This window comes from Cnephaeus nilssonii (assembly GCF_951640355.1).
Source record: "Cnephaeus nilssonii genome assembly, chromosome: 13".
NCBI classification, from domain to species: Eukaryota; Metazoa; Chordata; class Mammalia; order Chiroptera; family Vespertilionidae; genus Cnephaeus; species Cnephaeus nilssonii.
The window spans coordinates 62,099,863-62,118,957 of NC_137084.1; the positions used below are offsets into that span (position 1 = coordinate 62,099,863).

The 19,095-nt window shown below is 37.8% G+C and overlaps 2 protein-coding genes across 11 annotated transcripts in view; one reads left to right on the forward strand and one right to left on the reverse strand.

Moving 5' to 3' along the window:
• Window positions 1-11,803, forward strand: part of CEP57 (centrosomal protein 57) — a 61,419-nt gene extending 49,616 nt beyond the window's left edge. For all 3 annotated transcript variants that reach the window (XM_079789244.1, XM_079789243.1, XM_079789245.1), the window contains 3 exons: window positions 423-664; window positions 986-1,130; window positions 7,493-11,803. In XM_079789244.1, coding sequence (XP_079645370.1) covers window positions 423-664; window positions 986-1,130; window positions 7,493-7,726 — 621 coding nt within the window. In that variant the 3' untranslated portion in view covers window positions 7,727-11,803. The remainder of the gene's footprint in view (window positions 1-422; window positions 665-985; window positions 1,131-7,492) is intronic.
• Window positions 11,804-16,879: 5,076 nt separating this feature from the next.
• MTMR2 (myotubularin related protein 2) overlaps window positions 16,880-19,095 on the reverse strand; it is a 102,197-nt gene continuing 99,981 nt past the window's right edge. For all 8 annotated transcript variants that reach the window (XM_079787940.1, XM_079787942.1, XM_079787944.1 and 5 more), the window contains one exon: window positions 16,880-18,457. In XM_079787940.1, the coding sequence (XP_079644066.1) occupies window positions 18,296-18,457 (162 nt within the window). In that variant the 3' untranslated portion in view covers window positions 16,880-18,295. The remainder of the gene's footprint in view (window positions 18,458-19,095) is intronic.

Consider the following 19,095-nt stretch of genomic DNA (forward strand, 5'->3'; position numbering starts at 1 on the left):
TGCAGATCAGTTGTTATAAAGCCTTATTTTCTAGGTTGAGGAGCTTGGAACCAGTGGGCTTACCACCAGAGGATTTCAAGTAGGAGAACACCTGTTGAGAATACTATTTTAGGGTAGCTGATAGCACTGTGGAGTTAGAGCCTGAAGAGGTTTGGAGCAGAGATACCAGTTAGGATGCTCTTCCTATGAGGTGGGTGCATAAACCAACTGAATTGACAGTAGGGTGGAGAATAAAAGGGGGATTGGAGATTTTTCTATTGTTACATACTTGGTAGTTGATAATTGATTTAACTAGACTAGGAGACATAGGCTTTTGGAGAGGTAGGGGGAGTTCTTTTTTTTTACCCAGGTTAGGGATTGAAAAAAACAACAACAAATTTCGATGATGTGGCTTCTAATTATTTCTCCTCATTTTTCTTCAGTCTACAAGTCCCAGTCATGCTGTGGTAGCCAATGTCCAGCATGTCTTGCATCTAATGAAGCAACACAGTAAGGCCTTGTGCAATGATCGAGTAGTCAACAGTGTTCCTTTGGCAAAGCAAGTATCTTCACGAAGTAGTAAAAGTAAGAAGTTGTCAGTAAGGCCACCCTCCTCTAGCACCATTAATGAAGAGTTGTCAGAAGTCTTACAGACTTTACAAGATGAATTTGGGCAAATGAGCTTGTGAGTTTTAGTTTTGCTTTTTTTTTTGTTTTTAATTACATTTAGTTGTAAAATCTTGTTTTAACTTCTTGGTGACTTGTCATATATTTTGTTTGTTCAACAAATATTTGTTCAACACAATTCTTGCACCAACCACTGAGCAAGTTACTAGGACTTTAACAAATATAACAATTACTATCATTGGTAATTTGGAAATTTGTTGCTCTATTAAAAAAATTGAGACATTTTTAAATGTATGAGCAATGGTCCCATGGTGAGTGAGATAGATGCATGACCTAACCACAGGATACTTAACCAAACCTTACTTTTGTTTTTATATAGTGATCATCAGCAACTTGCAAAACTTATCCAAGAATCACCAACCATTGAATTGAAAGAAAATTTAGAATGTGAACTGGAAGCATTAGTGGCAAGGATGGAGGCAAAAGCCAATCAAATAACTAAAGTTCGGAAATATCAAGCCCAGGTAAACTCAGGTTTTCTGTACTATTTTCTAATGATTAAAAAACAAAACAGTACAAAAAAATAACCTTTTTTTTTTTTTCAAGTATATGAATTTATGACATTGTAAGTGTATCATAGATAGAGAGCTACAGAAACTCTTTACTGTAGACACTTGTTAATTTGGTTTATTAATGATTAAGAATTGGTATTAAGTGGGCTAGGAAAAAAGACACTGTCTTTTAGTCTCTTAGAATCTTTGAAATATTGATTATGTTTCATATTCTGATCTTTATATGAACAAACTTAATTTCTGTGATGAATATAAATGGCTCTGAGTTTACCCAAATCATTTTAAAAGCACCTAGAAAATTTCATTTCTAATCTAGTTATACGGTTACTAATTATATTAAATTAATAAAACAACCATTTATTTAGTATCTACTAAGTGCAGTGGGAAGTCACATGGCAAGGTTTTCACCTGGAGAGAAATGTGATTATTCATGTATTTAAGACATTTCTCTGACTTTTGGGAGTGTGGTAGTGATGAGGCAAAGAGGCTGAGAGACCAGTAAGGCCATTTAAGTGCACCTCTATCAGGGTCATCAGTGACTAGAGTTGGGGAGGAGGAGACAGATTGGTGGTGTGTTTTGGAAGTAGAAATATCAGGGCTACTTGCTGCTGGCTCTCACGTCGACTGAAATGTAGAAAACTGAGAGCGGAATATGGTTGGCTGACATTAATTGGTTGCTATGTAACAGGCACAACACAGGTGCTATGCATATGTCATCTAAAACCTGAGGTTTTAAGCACTTTTTCTAAAGATTGTTTTCCAAAAAAGAAATATGATTCCTGTGGGAGTAATAATCTGATTTGTTTATTGTACATTAGACTTGACTTTGTTCTTTCTAATGGAACATTGACATGCCAGCAGCAATTCATTTTAGCCAGCACCGAAAGTAAAAATAAAGCTGCCCTATTTTTTTTAAAATTTATTTTTATTGTTGACAGTATTACAGATGTTCCCCATTTCCCCCCTTTCCATTTACTCCCACCCTCCTGCCCCATCCCAGGCCTTCCCCACACAAGTGTCTGTGTCCATGGGCTCTGCACATCTATCTGTCTATGTATAAGGCTAATATGCTAAGTGTCCCTATGCCCGTCTGACCAGTTGCTATGATGCACACTGACCACCAGGGGGCAGACACTCAACACAGGAGCTGTCATGACACACACTGGCCATTTACAGAGAAATGGCAGCACGGACCTGGCACCGACAAAGTAACACTCAGCTTCCCCCAAGTGGATACAGGCCCCGCCACCACCCCAAAGCAACACCCCACCAAATCACAGCCGATGCGGCAGCGACCCCATGACCATCCCGGAAATGGTGGCTGTGGGTGCTGGATAATGACGTCACGTAGCAGCGCCCAGCTTCTTCTCCCTAGCAGTTAGCCTCCTTGGAGTTTCTTCAGCCCAGGAACACGACTTACTTTATAGCCAGGTGGCAACATTTACACTTTAACCAAATGTCTGTGAAGGGTTTTCCCGTGCCTCATCAAATTGGATCCTCACAGAATTCCTGAAGTAGGTAGATAGGAGACTCAGTAGAATCCTAATTTTTTTTCATTAGCCAGGAAATGGAGATTTAGAAAGCTTAGAAATTTGACCCGACTGAAAAGAAGTAAGAAATGATGGAACTTGAAAATGACTTCAGGTTTTCTCACTGCGTAGAATATAGTCAAACACTGCTGCAGTTAAATATTTTACCCTTTGTTCTCCCTGCATGATCTACAATAATAATCTGCTTCGTGTTGATATTTATTGCTGTGTTGCTGACAATTACCTGAAAGAGAAGTTGGGGTGCTTCACTGGGCTGGAAAAGTTTAAATCAGAAAGCAGGTCTAATTAAGCAAATTTATTCTATATCTATAAAAGGCTAAGTTGACTCACACATGTGCGATACATAAGAAGCTCTCTCTGGCGCCAATTGCACGTGTGTGTTTCCATCTGTCATTGTCATACGTGAATTTGGTTGACACTTCTATTATAGAGAAAGGGTGAATGGCGATATTAAAATATTCTAATTAATGTCCTTTCAATGTGCACGAATTTGTGTACCGGGCTACTAGTATGCATATAAGTTCTTTGGTTAATCTCTTCTAGTTCCAATGCCCCTGCCCTCTGAGATCCGTCAGTCTATTTCATGCATCCCTGCCTCTGGACCTGTTTGTCACTTTATTTTGTCCACTAGATTCCACATATAAATGAGATCATCTGGTATTTGTCTTTCTCTGACTGCCATATTTCTTTTAGCATAGTCATCTCCAGGTCCATCCATAGTGTCTGAAAGGGTAAGAGCTCCTTCTTTTTCACAGCCGAATAGTATTTCATTGTGTCAATGTACCACATCTTTTTTATCCACTCATCTACTGATGCTATTTCCAGTTCGTAGCTATTGTAAAAAACACAGCTATGAACATAGGGGTGCATATATTCTTTCTGATTGGTGTTTTGGGATTCTTAGAATATATTCCTAGAAGTGGGAACACTGGGTCAAGTGGCAGTTCCATTTTTTACTTGTTTAGGAAACTCCATACTGTTTTCCACAGTGGCTGCACCAATCTGTGTTCCCACCAGCAGTGTACCGGGTTTCCTTTTCTCCACATCCTTGCCAACACTTGTTATTTGTTGATTTATTGATGGTAGCATTTTGACAGGTGTGAAGTGATACCTCATTGTCATTTTAATTTGCATCTCTCTGATGACTAGTGATGTTGAGCATTTTTTCATATGTCTATTGGCCATCTATATGTTCTCTTTAGAGAAGTGTCTAAGATCCTTTGCCCATTTTGTTAAAATTGGGTTATTTGTCTTTTGTTGAGTTGTATGAGTTCTTTATATATTTTGGAAATTAATCCCTTATCAGATGTATATTGGTGAATATGTTCTCCCATACAGTGGGATCCCTTTTAATTTTGAGGATAGTTTCTTTTGCTGTACTGAAGCTTTTTAGTTTGATGTAGTCCTATTTATTTTTTTCTTTATTTCTCTTGCCCTAGGACCGTGGTCGGCAAACTGCGGCTCGCGAGCCACATGCAGCTCATTGGCCCCTTGAGTGTGGCTCTTCCACAAAATACCACGGCCTGGGCGAGTCTATTTTGAAGAAGTGGCGTTAGAAGAAGTTTAAAAACTTTGGCTCTCAAAAGACATTTCAATCGTACTGTTGATATTTGGCTCTGTTGACTAATGAGTTTGCCGAACACTGCCCTAGGAGATGTTTCAGTGGAAATTCTGCTACATGAGATGTCTGAGATTTTGCTGCCTATGTTTTCTTCTAGATTTTTATGGTTTAGCGACTTACATTTAAGTCTTTTATCCATTTTGAGTTTATTCTTGTGTATGGTGTAAGTTGGTGGTCTGGTTTCATTTTTTTGCATGAACTTTTCCAATTTTTCCAACACCGTTTATAGAGGAGACTGTCTTCACTCCATAATATGTTCTTGCCTCCTTTGTTAAATAGTGACTAATGGCATTGGTCGATTTCTGGGGTCTCAGTTCTGTTCCATTGATCGATGTACTTGTTCTTGTGCCAGTAACAGGCTATCTTTATTACAATGACTTTGTAATATAGTTTGATATCTGGTATTGTGATTCTTCCAACTTTGTTCTTCTTTCTCAAGACTGCTACAGTTATTCATGGTCTTTGCTGGTTCCATATAAAGTTTTTGAATATTTGGTCTAGATCTGTGAAATATGTCAATGGTATTTTAATAGGGATTGCATTGAATTTATAGATAGCTTTCGGTAGTATGGATATTTTAATTATGTTAATTCTTCCAATCTTTGAACAGGCTATATGCTTCTACTTGCTTGTATCTTCCTCTATTTCTTTTTTCAATGTCCTATAGTTTTCTGAGTAAGAGGTCTTTTACCTCCTTGGTTAAGTTTATTCCTAGGTATCTACTTCTTTTTGTTGTTGCAGTGGTAAATGGGACTGCTTTCTTTAGTTTCTCTTTCTGAGAATTCATTATTGGTGTATAAAAATGCCATCCATTTCTGGATGTTAACTTTGTATCCTGCTACATTGCCGAATTCCTTTATTAACTCTAGTTTTTTGATGGAGTCTTTGGGGTTTTCTATGTACAATATCAAGTCATCTTCGAATAATGACAGTTTCACTTACTTCTTTCCAATTTGAATGCCTTTTATTTCTTTTTCTTGTCTGATCACAGTAGTTAGGACTTTCAGTACTATGTTGAATAAGAATGGTGAAAGCCCTGTTTTGTTGCTGTTCTTAAGGGAAACACTTTTAGTTTTTTCCCATTGTGTATGATATTGGCTATAGGTTTGTCCTATGTGGCCTTTATTATGTTGTGGTATGTTCCCTCTATTCTCACTTTGCTGAGAGTGTTTATCAAAAATGGTTGCTGGATTTTGTCAAATGCTTTTTCTGTGCCTATTGTTATGATCATATGGTTTTTATCCTTCATTTTGTTTTTTGATTTGCGAATATTGTACCAGCTTGGCATCCCTGGACTAAATTTCACTTGGTCATGATGTATGATCTTTTTAATATATTGCTGGATCCAATTTGCTAACATTTTGTTGAGGATTTTAGCATCTATGTTCATGGATATTGCCCTATAATTTTCTTTCTTTGTCATGTCTTCATCTGGTTTTGGGATTAGGATAGTGCTGGCCTTGTAAAACAAGCTTGAAAGTGTTCCTTCCTCTTGAATTTATTGGAATATTTTAAGGAGGATAGGTATTGATTCTTCTTTGAATGTTTGGTAAAACTCCCCTGTGAAGCCAGTTCTCTCCAATGGAACACTGACATGTCAGCAGCAGTTCATTTTAGCCAGCAGCTAAAATAAAAATAAAGTTCCCTATTAAAATTAGATTCTAATTATAGTGAAACTGGAGGCCCGGTGCACGAAATTTGTGCATGGGGAGGGGAGGTTTCCCTCAGCCCAGCCTGCACCCTCTCCAATTAGGGACCCCTTGAGGGATGTCCGACCGCCCTGGGATCGGGCCTAAATGGGCAGTTGAACATCCCTCTCACAATCCAGGACTGCTGGCTCCCAACTGCTCGCCTGCCTCTGCCTGATTGCCCCTAACCGCTTCTGCCTGCCAGCCTGATCACCCCTAACCACTCCCCTGACTAACTGCTCCGTGGCCGGCCCGATTGCCCCTAACTGCCCTTCCCTGCAGGCCTGGCCCACCCCAACTGCCCTTCCCTGCAGGCCTGGTCGCCCCCAACTGCCCTCCCCTGCAGGCCTGGTCTCCCCCAACTGCCCTCTGCTGGCCTGGTCCCCCCCAACTGCTCTCCCCTGCAGGCCTGGTCCACCCCAACTGTCCTCCCTCCTTTCCTGATTGCCCACAATTGCCTTCCCCAGCAGGCCTGGGTCCCCCTCCCAACTGCTCGCCCCTCAGGCCTGCCCCTTCCCAACTGCCCTCCCTTCTTTCCTGATTGCTCACAATTGCCTTCTCCTGCAGGCCTGCCCCCCCCCCCCCCAACTGCCCTTCCTTGCTGGCCTGGTCTCCCCCAACTGCCCTCCTCTGCCGACCTGGTCACCCCTAACTGCCCACAATTGCCCTCCCTTGCAGGCCATCATGTGGCGGCCACCTTGTGTCCACATGGGGGCAGCCATCTTGTGTCTTGGAGTGATGGTCAATTTGCATATTACTCTTTTATTAGATAGGATAATAAAATAAAAATTATTTTCATATATTAGTACATTACCACTACATCTCTTCATCCATCTGGAACATGCTTCTTTGCCTGCCCAGACTAAAATGCCTTTCTTCTCTCCTTCACCTACTATCCTTCATTTCCCTTGTCTCCAATATTTTTCCTCCTCCAGAAGATCTTCTCTCAGCCCTCTTACTTCTCACTCACTCTGTTCTGCACTTTGGCAACATGACCTTAACTTCTGATACTGCACCACAATTGATATGTTTACTTTTGTTTACTTATTTATATGTCACTATATATTTTAAGCACTAAGTATTAAATGACTGGTAAATTAGATTTTTGAAATCTTAAAAAAAATAAACCAAGAATATATTATTTTCATTTTATCATTTTTAATTTTTATTGATTTCAGAGAGAAAAAGAGAGGGAGAGAGAGATAGAAACATCAGTGATGAGAGAGAATCATTGATTGGCTGCCTCCTGCACACCCCACCCTGGGGATTGAGCCCACAACCCAGGCATATGCCCTGAGTGGGAATCCTGGTTCATAGGTCAATGCTCAACCACTGAGCCACGCCGGCCAGACTATATTACTTGCATTTTGTTATGAGAGTTTAAAGTACTGGTTGTCAGAAGAGAATGTTTTCATTAAATTCTTCTTTTTTCCTTGACTTGGTTATTTGGTATAGCTGGAGAAACAGAAGATAGAAAAACAGAAAAGGGAACTAAGAACCACCAAAAAGACTCTTGATGAAGAAGGAAACAGCAGCAGCCGTTCTTCTGGAAACACAGGGACCACGAATAAGAAGGACTGTACCAAACCCAGACCTGGGGAAAAAAGCAGGAAAAATCTTCAATTACTGAAGGACATGCAAACCATACAGAGTTCATTACAAAGCAATAATTTGTGTTGGGATTACTGACTGGTACCAGGTTATAAATTTTATTCAGATAACCTGTACTTCATCAATCAAATGTTGACAATTTCTTTTCCAGGTCTCATATTCTTGTGTTGGAATTAATAGGTGTTACGGGGCCCACACTTTATTCAATACACAGGCTTCTTGTGTTTGCTCATCACAACTCAATGTTAAATCATCGAAATAGAAATCGGGAGTTTCAAAGGCTAAGAAGCCACATATACTTTGTTTCTTTGAGATGAATTTGTTGTACTGATATATTGTGCTTTGTAAACAAAATACCAATTTTTTACTTGTGGGCGTGATCTTTTAAAATAGTTCTTTATTTGTCTAAGTAAATTTAGGTTTAAATTATCAAAATAGAGGCTGTCCCATAGGCAGTGTTTGCTGGAAAAGTCTCATTTTTAAATCTTCCCCTGGCATGAATTGCCCTTCTTAATACTACAAACATTAAATATACTTTGTTTTGACTTTTGATGGAGGTTTTCTATATTTAAATATTTATACATATTTAAGAAGATTGTTTTATTTTGCTTTTTGACATTTCAAACCAATCAATATTGAATACAGTTAAAGTTTTTAAAAAGACTCAATCATTCACTTTAAGTCAATGAACTGTGAAGATTTTGAAATAATTTTTTTAAAAGTATAAACAAATTGTTAAGTAAATGAGGTTTTGGAAAGATAAGGGTAGCTATTGGAAATCACTTGTTTTTAAATAGCACGTGTTTGTAATCATGCTATTCAAAGCATTATGGGTTTTAATCTTTATGAAGAACTCCTTGGATATTTACTTTTATTGGTGTACAGTTTGAGTGCAGTCTTAACTGTACACGTGGAATTGTTATGTTAATAATGTAAATCATTTTGAATATATAAAAACGTTAACTTTTATAAATTTGCCACTTAAGTCAATAAAGCAGCTTTTTTAAGGAAACACTGAAATTTTCCTTAACAGCCTGTTAATAAAGGCTTTATTTGTTGTAATTTTTTAAAATGCATTTCCAAGTAGTAGCATACTGTGCGAAAAAATAAGAATATATGGTATTTATAAGTACATAATTTACTTGCCTTTAACATGCTTACATGGGAACTAAATCCATGAAAATTGAATTATCTCGTGGTACAGGATAAGATACTCTTAAGGTACTAAGGAACACATTAACCACATATCAAAGAAATTCATTTTTATGCCTCCTCTGGGATTGAAATAGATTTCTAGGATTTTTTCTAGATAACCAATGTGAATTGTATTGGCTGTCTGGGCACTATGCTTATTAAATTATTTTTCTATAGAGTTCTTATTTTAGGATCTTTACATTTGGAGGTATTTGTGAATTTACTGAAATTGTATGTAAACTTTTGCTTGCATGTACAATTTTCTGATGAGCAGGTTTGTATCTTCATTGAATGCATATCTGTGAGTCCACAGACCCAAGAAATCACTGTTCCATGACATGGAAAATATTTCTTGTGTCTCATCCACTTTTTCAAACTATTAAAATTTTGTTGTCTTTGTTTTTGAATTCCAGGTCATTAAATTGTGTAACTCTCACTTGCATTGTAGTGGCTCCAAGTCCTAATTAGAAGAGTGGTTTAATGTTGGTAAAACCCATCCAATCTTTCAGCTAGGAGTCAAACCGAAATATTCACTCCATCTTTTGATACCCTCAGGTGAAAACTGAAAACAAGAAAATACTGCTTCAGCCTCCTAATTTGAGTTTTCAGCAGAGGATTATGTTGTCATTCATCCAATTCTGTTGTATGAAAGCTTTGTTGCAATACATTTCAAATACAAGAATCTTCTATGAAAGGTGCCAATATGGATACCAAGCTGAGTAAGAAAGGTATGTTTACAGGTAGGTGGTAGATATCTGAATCATTCATTTCAATACAATGTGAATGCAGTGGTGATGGCATGGGCACATGTTATGGGAGCGCAGAGAAAGGTGGGTGGGGCATGGCAGAGAAGGTACCTGTGAATCAGGAAAAACCTCCAGGAGGAGGAAATGATGCCTAAACACTAGAGAACTGGAATTAGCCACAAGGAAGAACAGTTTCAGGTCAACAAGATAAAATGAATCTGCAGTTTACATAGGAGCATTGTGACTAGCTAAGTAGAACTGGTACATACATAAATGTTGATGTATGCAGATAAGAAAAATAGGGCAAGCAGATGAGTCACAGGATGCTACTAAGGCGCTTCAACTTAATCATATTGGTCTCTAAATTGTGTATTCCTTATCCTAAAGGCAAAAATAGCTCCTATATGACCAATATTCATAGTTATTTATGAAGTTATACATAAAACTGTCAATATTCTCTTTGCAAAAATGTCTGCAATAATTCTGCCCCTTTTTAAAATTAGATTGGGTTTGTTGTTAAGTTTGAGTTTTTTATATATTTTGAGTGTTAATACCTTATCTGATAAATGGTTTGCAAAAATTTTCTCTCTGCAGGTTGTCTTTTCTCCCACTCTGCAATTGTTTTTTGTTGCTTTTTTGCTGTGCAGAATCTTTTTAATTTGTTGTAGTTTCATTTGTTGATTTTGCTTTTGGCGTCATGTAAAAATATCATATCCAAGAGCTTGTTTTCTACATTCTCTTCTAGTACCTTCTTATGGTATCAAGGCTTATGTATATAAGTCTTTGATCCATTAAAGTTGATTTTGGGGATTTTCTATAGATAAAATCATATCATCAGTAAATAAAGACAATATTACTTGTCCTTTCCTACTTGGATGCATTTTATTTGTTTTGCCTAATTTCTCTAGTTAGGACTTCTAATACTATATTGAATAAGTAGTGAAATTGGGCATCCATATTTTGTTCCTGCTTTGGAGGAACAAAGTTGAGTATGTTAGCTGTGGATGTGTCTCATATGATTATGTTGAGGAAAGTACCTCCTTTATTCAGTCTGTTAAAAGTTTTAATCCAAAAAGGATGATGTATTTTGCCAAGTGCTTTTTCTATACCTATTGAAATGATCATGTGATTTTTATCTTTCAATTTAGTAATGTGATATATTACATTTGTTGAGTTGTATATGTGGAACTATCCTTGTATCCCAGGAACGAATTGGTAGTTGTTTGATTACTGATTCAACCTTTTTACTCATTATTGGTCTGTTCATATTTTCTATCTCTTCCTGATTCAAATTTGGTAGATTATGTGTTTCTAGAAATGCATCCATTTCTCCTAGGTTATGTAATTTTTTGGCATATAATTGGACTCTCTTATAATCCTACATATTTCTGTAGTACCAGTTGTAGTGTCTCCTCTTTCCTTTCTAAAGTTTTCTGACTTAGTCCAGCTAAAGGTCTGTCAATTTTATCTTTTCAGTGAACCACCTCTTATTTTCATTGATCTTTTCCTGTTGCTTTTCTGCTCTCTTATTTCTGTGCTGATCTTCATAGTTTCTTCCTTCTGCTATAACTTTGGGCTTAATTTGTTACTCTTTTTTGTAGTTTCTTGTTTGAGATCTAATTTCTTAATATATGTGTTTATTGCTATGAACTTTCAGAACTGCTTTTGCCTCCTACCACAAGATTCAGTATGTTGTATTTTCATTTTTATTTCAAGATAACTTTTTATTTCCTTTTTTATTTCTTATGTTTGTGTATAAGTGTGTTCAGTTTCCACATATTTGTAGATCTTTTCACTTTCCTCATGCTTTCTAGGTCCATGCCACAGTGGTCAGAAAAGACAGTATGATTTCAGTCTTAAATTTGCTAAGATTTGTTTAGCCTTTGTGTCCTTAGATTAGAGCTAAAATGAGTTTTTTGTACACAGCATATAGTTGTGTCTTGTTTTCAATCCATTTACATTTAGGGTTATTATTATAAGGACTTACTACTGCCATTTCATATTTTACTGTTTAGTTATTTTGTCTTCATTGTTTCTTTTTCCTATTTTGAGTCTACTTTTGTAAGTTGCTGGCTTTTCATATTTCATGTGTTTTCTCTAAATGTTTGCTTTACATAAGATTTACATAAAGCATCTCAGATAAAATAGTCCATTTTATGCTGATAGCAATTTATCATCCTTAACCTATAAAAGTTCCATCCTTTCACACCTTCCCTTTTGTGTTTTTTGATGTCAAAAGTTATACTTTTATTCTTTGAATTTTTTAAGATTGTAGTAACTATAGTTATTTTAAATGCTACCTTTATGCTATAATTGTTGCTATCTATACTAATAATCTATACTAATAAAAGGGTAATATGCTAATTAGGCTGGGAGACCTTCCGGACAAAGCCATGGTGGGGGGCGGGGCTGAGGGAGAGGTGGTTAGGGATAATCAGGCCAGGAGGAGAGGTGATCAGGCTGGCGGGGGCGGAGGGAGGCAGTTGGGGATGAGCAGGCTGGCAGGGGGGCAGTTGGGGGCGAGCAGGTCTGCAGGATGGAGGAAAGTTGGGGGCGAGCAGGCCAGCAGGCAGAGTGGTTAGGGGCGATCAGGCAGGCACACAGGTGAGCGGTTAGGAGCCAGCGGTCACAGATTGTGAGGGGGCTGTCCGACTGCCAGTTTAGGCCTGATCCCACTAAACCGGCAGTTGGACATCCCTCAAGGGGTCCCAGATTGGAGAGGGTGGCAGGCTGAGCTGAGGGACACCTCCCATCACCCGTGCATGAATTTCATGCACTGGGCCACTAGTATTCTAAAATAGAGTTAGTTTTCAAATTCTCTCACCTTATTAAAAGTTTTGTGTACTTCCACCTTTTTATTTCAGTTTGAAGACCTTTCAACATTTCTTAAAAGGCAGTTGATGCACTCCCTCATTTTAAGGAAAATTTTTATTTCTGCTGCATATCTGAAGGATAACTTTCTTTGAAAGTATTCTTGGGTAGCAAACTTTATCTTTCAACATTTTAAATATGTCTTTCTACTGTCTCCTGGTCGGTAAGAGTTTCTGCTTAGAAATCTGCAGATAGCCTAGGAGTTCATTTGTAGGTTACTGTCACCTCCACCCCCACCTGCATTTAAAACTCTTTATCGACTTCTTTGACAATTTCATTGTTTCATGGAGATGGTCTTATGCATTGAGATAATTCAGTGTTTCATTAGCTTCTTGAACTTGTATGTCCAGTTTCTTCCCCAGGATTGGGAAATTCATGGCTATTATTTCTTTAAATGTTTTGCTGCTTTCTCTCTTCTCCTTCCACCCAATAATCTTTTTTTTTTTTAATCTTTACTGTTGAAAATATTACAAAGGCCCTCCTTCCCCCGCCCCCCTTAAATTCTTCCAACCTGCTCCTGTTTCCCCCTTTTCCACCCCCCCCAGGCCTTCACTACCCCATTGTCTGTGTTCACAGGTTATGCATATATGCAAACAAAGTCATTGGTTGATTTCTTCTCACCCCCCTCCCCTGCCTTCCTCTGAGGTTCAACAATCTGTTCGTGCTTCTATGACTGTTCTGGGTCTGTTTTTGATCATTAGTTTATTTAGTTCATTAGATTCTACATATGAGTGAGATCGTGTGATACTTGTCTTTCTCTGACTGGCTTATTTTGCTCAGCATAATACTCTCCAGGTCCATCTATGCTGTTGCAAATGGTAGACTTCTTTCTTTTTTATTGCAGCGTAGTATTCCATTTGTAAACGTACCATAGTTTTATTATCCACTCATCTGCTGATGGGCACTTAGGCTGTTTCCAAATCTTAGCTATATGCACTGCTATGAACATAGGGGTGCATATATTCTTTCTGATGAGTGTTTTGGGTTTTTTAGGATATATTACTAAAAGTGGAAATACTGGGTCAAATAGGAGTTCCATTAATTTTTCGAGGAAACTCCATACTGTTCTCCACAGTGGCTGCGCCAGTCTGCATTCCCACCAGCAGTGCACTAGGGGTCCCTATCTCCACATCCTCACCAACACTTGTTGGTTGATTTGTTGATGACAGCCATTCTGACAGGTGTGAGGTGATACCTCATTGTCGTTTTGATTTGCATCTCTGATGATTACTGACTATGAGCATTTTTTCTTGGCTTTCTGTATGTCCACGTTGGATAAGTGTCTACTTAGGTCCTTTGCCCATTTTTTAGTTGGATTGTCTTCCTTTTGTTAAGTTGTATGAGTTCCCTATATATTTTGGAGATCAACCCCTTATCGGATGTATCAATTGGCAAATATGTTCTCCCATGTAATGTGCTCTCATTATTTTGTTGGTTTCTTTTGCAGTGCAGAAGCTTTTATTTTCATGTAGTCCCATTTGTTTATTTTCTCCGTATTTTCCATTGTCCTAGGAGATGTATCCCGAAACATACTATGAGAGATGTCTGAGGTTTTGTTGCCTCTCTAGGACTTTTATGGTTTCACATTTTACATTTAAGTCTTTTATCCATTTTGAGTTTATACTTCTGTGTGGTGTATGTTGGTGGTGTGTAGTGTAATTTTTTTTGCATGTACCTGTCCAATTTTCCCAAAACCAGTTATTGAAGAGACCGTCTCTTCTCCATTGTATGCTCTTGTCTCCTTTGTCAAATATTAATTGATCATAATGGCTTTGGTTGATTTCTGTTCTGTTCCATTAGTTTGTGTGCCTGTTCTTGTGCCAGTGCCAGGCTGTTTTGAGCACAGTGGCTTTGTAGTATAACTTGAAATCTGTTATTGTGATTCCTCCAACTTTGTTCTTCTTTCTCCAAATTGTTGCAACTATTCGGGATCTTTTTTGATTCCATATAAATTTTTGGAGTGTTTGTTTTAGGTCTGTGAAAAATGCCATTGGTATTTAATAAGGATTGCATTGAATCTGTAGGTTGCATTGGGTAGTATGGACATTGTAATGATGTTGATTCTACCAATCCATGAACATGGTATATTCTTCCACTTGTTTACATCTTCCTCTATCTCTTTTTTAAACATCCTGTAGTTTTCAGAGTATATGTCTTTTACCTCCTTAGTTTATTCCTAAGTATCTTAATTTTTTTGTTGCAATCGTATATGGGGTTGTTTTATTCGTTTCTGAGAGTTCATTATTGGTGTAAACAAATGCTATGGATTTTTGGGTGTTGATTTTGTATCCTACTGTTTCCGAATTCATTTATTAAATCTAGTCGTTTTCTGATGGAGTCTTGAAGGGGTTTTCTATGTACAGTATCATGTCATCTGCAAATAATGAGAGTTTTACTTCCTCCTCTCTAATTTGGATGTATTTTCTTCTTGTCTGATCACTATGGCCAGTACTTCCAGAACTATGTCGAACAAGAGTGGTGAAAGAGGGAATCCTTATCTTGTTCCTGTTCTTAGGGGAGATGGTTTTAGTTTTCACCCATTGAGTATGATGTTGGCTGTAGGTTTGTCATAATATGGCCATTATGTTGAGGTATAATCCCTCTATTCCCACTTTGCTGCATGTTTGTATAAAAAAAAAGTTGGATTTTGTGGACTGCTTTTTCTGCATCAATTGATATGATCATGTGACTTTTGTCTGGCAATCTGTTTATGTGCTGTATCACATTTATTGATTTGCGAATATTGTACCACCCTTGCATCCCCGGAATAAATCCCCCTTGGTCATGATACATGATGTATTACTGGATCTGATTTGCTAACATTTTGTTGAGGATTTTAGCATCTACATTCATCAGGGATATTGGCCTGTAATTCTCTTTCTTTGTAGTGTCTTTATCTGATATTGAAATTAAGGTAATGCTGGCCTTATAGAAGAGTTTGGAAGTGTTCCTTACCCAATAATCTTGTGTTGGCTTTTCTAATGGAGTCTGATGATTCTTGTAAGGTTTCTTCCCTTTTTAAAAATTTCAGTTCTCTTGTCCTTTTTTCACCCGAATAATTTCTGAATTCCTTTCCTCCTGCTCATTTTCTCATCCCTCTGATCTGCTCTATTTGCAATACTTTCTGATGCATTCTTCATCTAATTTATTGAGCTCACCAACTCTAGATTTTATTTTCTTTAGAATTTGAATCTCTTGATAAAATACTTAGTATTTTAAATTTCGTTCTGGTTTATTGAATTGCCTTTCTGAGTTTCTTTCAGCTTGTTGAATTTCATCATATTTTGAATTCTTTACCAGTTGGACCACAGTATGCTGTCTCTTTGGTTTTGTTTGCTGGAGTTTTTTAATTTTGGGATATATTGCCATGAGTTTTCATAAGTTTTTGACAGTGTGCCTCTGCTGCCACCTTTGGGTAGTGAACGTCTTTCTTATTTAGGTAAGGCTTCATGCATCTACTTTGATTCTAACAGTTCAACAGATTGACAGGAGTTCAGTTTCCAGAAGGTGGTGCTAGAACGTCAGTTTTTATCTTACTGGAACCGACTTGCTGCTAAAGTTGAAAATATGTGCATTAAAAAAGGTGGCTTTTCCAAAAACAGGCTGGTGGCAGAGTGGGAGAGGTGTGTGCTTAGCATGGTGGCTTTGACTCTGCCCACAGCCCAGTAGGAGAATCGAGTAAGTCCAGAGGCAGGCCTCTTGCTGGAATCCTGGGGCAGTCAGCAGGAAATGTGTACCTTCAGTTCTTTGTCTTCTCTTCTCTTTCCTCCTCTGCCCCCTCCCCCAGTCAGAGAGGTCTCAGGTGGATGTTGGTGAAGAGCAATGGGACTCTTAGCTACAGTCCAGATGGCTGAGCAGACTTCACCTCATCTCTTACTTTCCACCACCTCTGCTAGCGAGTCTGCCATCATTAACACCAATGCAGCTTCCATGGCTCTAGCCCCCTCCTAGGTTCAGTTCATCCTCTTTGGGATGCACTGGTGATGAACTCTTGGGTGTCCTGGTGTGCAGTGCAGTCATCTACATATAAGACCAAGATAATAAAAGGCTTAAATGAGGAGAATGGTAGAATGGACAGGAGAGAATGGGTGTATAAAATATTTGGAATAGAGAACTTAGCTTTAATACTGATAGACTGGCCACTTAAATCCTGATTATAAATTTCCTTAAATTTTACATAATGACAAAATTTCACATAGACAGGAAGAGCAGGGCTAAGGTTCAGACTATAATGAATTAACAAGTGAAAAAACATTGTATTGTTTGATTTGTGTATTAGAGGGAAAATAGGTTCAAATTGAACATTTCATTTTGAAACAGATGCAAGGAGAATACCTCTTTCCTCAAAATAAAAAAAAATCCAAATAACATTTCTGCAAAAGAAACAAGGTAAATAACTAGGTTAAGGACAAAGTTTAAATGTCAGTTGAAATTTGCTTTTATTTAAAGACCCAAGGGCCAAGAAGCTGCTTTGTTACAGTACATAACCTATGGCTCTTGTCGAGTAACACAGGCATCAAGGAGTCCACGATTACACCAGCACGGAACTCCTGCTGCAGCAGGTGCACAGTGAAGCGCGAGTTCCTTTTCTGGCTTCCAGATTGTAATCCATTTCTACATGCAGTAAGTTCCTTGGTCGACCATCTTTCAGTGGAATTACAGACTTTGCAAAGGACAGTAGTAAAATATTCCATGTAAAATTTGAGCATAATGCTTATCATAAGCAATTTATAGATTTCAGAAAAAAATCAATCCTGGTAAACTTTAAAATATTGCCTCAAAATTTAGCAATTAACTTCTGTGCTCAGATATACAAAAAGAAATAAAAATCTAAAGTAGGGTAGATAGTAAGCTTTTAACCCTTTGCACTCGCTTTTTTCTCGATTCCTTTATTCTACTCAGGATTTAATTTTTTAAATACCCCAGATTTTACAAAGCACAGCAGTAGAATAAAAAACGAGTTTCTTTTCATACAAACTTAATTGGATTTTTTTAATATTTCAAATTATTGATACATTCAATACAATTCGACATACGAGCTGCTACCGATGCTAACTGTGTCGAGTCACATTCGACATCCGAGTGCAAAAGGTTAAATGTTATTTCTAATAATTTGGTCAAGTGTAAACTAATCTAAAGGATGTGGAATTCTTTGAAATCCTGGACAGCTACTCCTTTCTCTCCATCCTATCCACAAGCACCTCTGTAAGACATCATTTTGGACAGCTATTTAATAATGCATCTTAAATAAGTACATAAATAATGACAAAATTTTCAACTACACCGTAATATCCTCAAAACTTTGCCTTATCATGTATGAAAAATGTGGATTATCAAAGTAGATCCCTTACCACACAAAAAAGGAAAACCCAGGATGAGAAAAGGTGTGTCAGACTTGATCTGTCATGAGATTACAGAGTGTATAATGCCATGGAACTTCAGTGTTGGTTTGAAAAGTGATGCTCCTCCTCTGTGCAATGAGCTCTCTTCCATCAAGAGTCATATTTTTGAAGTGGTTTGTATTTTGATTTTACTAGACACCAAAATTTCTAAGAGCATTTTCCTTTTAAAATCAGAAACTTATTCCCACTGCAGATTTAGGATTGAAGCATTTTAATATTCTTTGGGTAACTTAATAAAATTAGTGTTATTATCATGTAATTATATATAGGGTAATTTCACTTAAGCCCCCTGCACTGCTACAGTTCTAAACTCAGATTTAAATAAATAAAGGACTGACTTTCTCTCATAGATGGGTTCTAAATTCAGGAGACTTTACTCAGAGCTGCCATTTGTAATCAGGAGTTTGTGGTGATGGCTCCGGCTAACAGTCCTTTCACACCACGGTCTGGACAGGAGTGACACACTGTGCAGGAGAACTGGCTCTCTCTGAGGATGAGGTTGACCGGTTGGAGATCTCTCTCTGTAGTTCCACTACTTTTTTCTGAAGTTCTGTTCGTTTAGCAAGAAGTTCTTTGTATCTATTGTGAATGGGCTCCTACAAAAGCAAAACACCACAAAATTATTCCAACTAGGCAATTCTAAACAAACCCAAAGTCACATGCTGGCATGTAGTCCTGTCCCTAAAGGCTGCAATGTGGGTTTTTCCAGCACCACTGCTCTTCCTCTGGCTTTCCCAGTGCCCCCAAGTATTTCCACAGAATAGTCTAAAACTGGCAATTTTCCAAATATAACAAATAATATGATCTAAAAGCCAATGTCAAATAATTCCTATAGTTTAGTTTGAGGTTTTTAGTCTTTTTAGGAGTTATAAGTAGTAACTATTCCATATTTCAAATTGAACCGAAATTTCATATTTCTCTAACCTAATAAAGCAAGGCCTCTAAAACAGTGGTTCTCAACCTTTCTAATGCCGAGACCCTTTAATACAGTTCCTCATGTTGTGGTGACCCCCAACCATAAAATTACTTTCGTTGCTACTTCTTTGAATCGTAATGTAAATACCTGTGTTTTCCGATGGTCTTAGGCGACCCTGCTAGCGGTTCTCAACCTGTGGGTCGTGACCCCCAGGTTGAGAACCGCTGCTGTAGAGCCTAAGACCATCGGAAAACACAGATACTTACATTATGATTCATTAACAGTAGCAAAATCATAGTTATGAAGTAGCAACGAAAA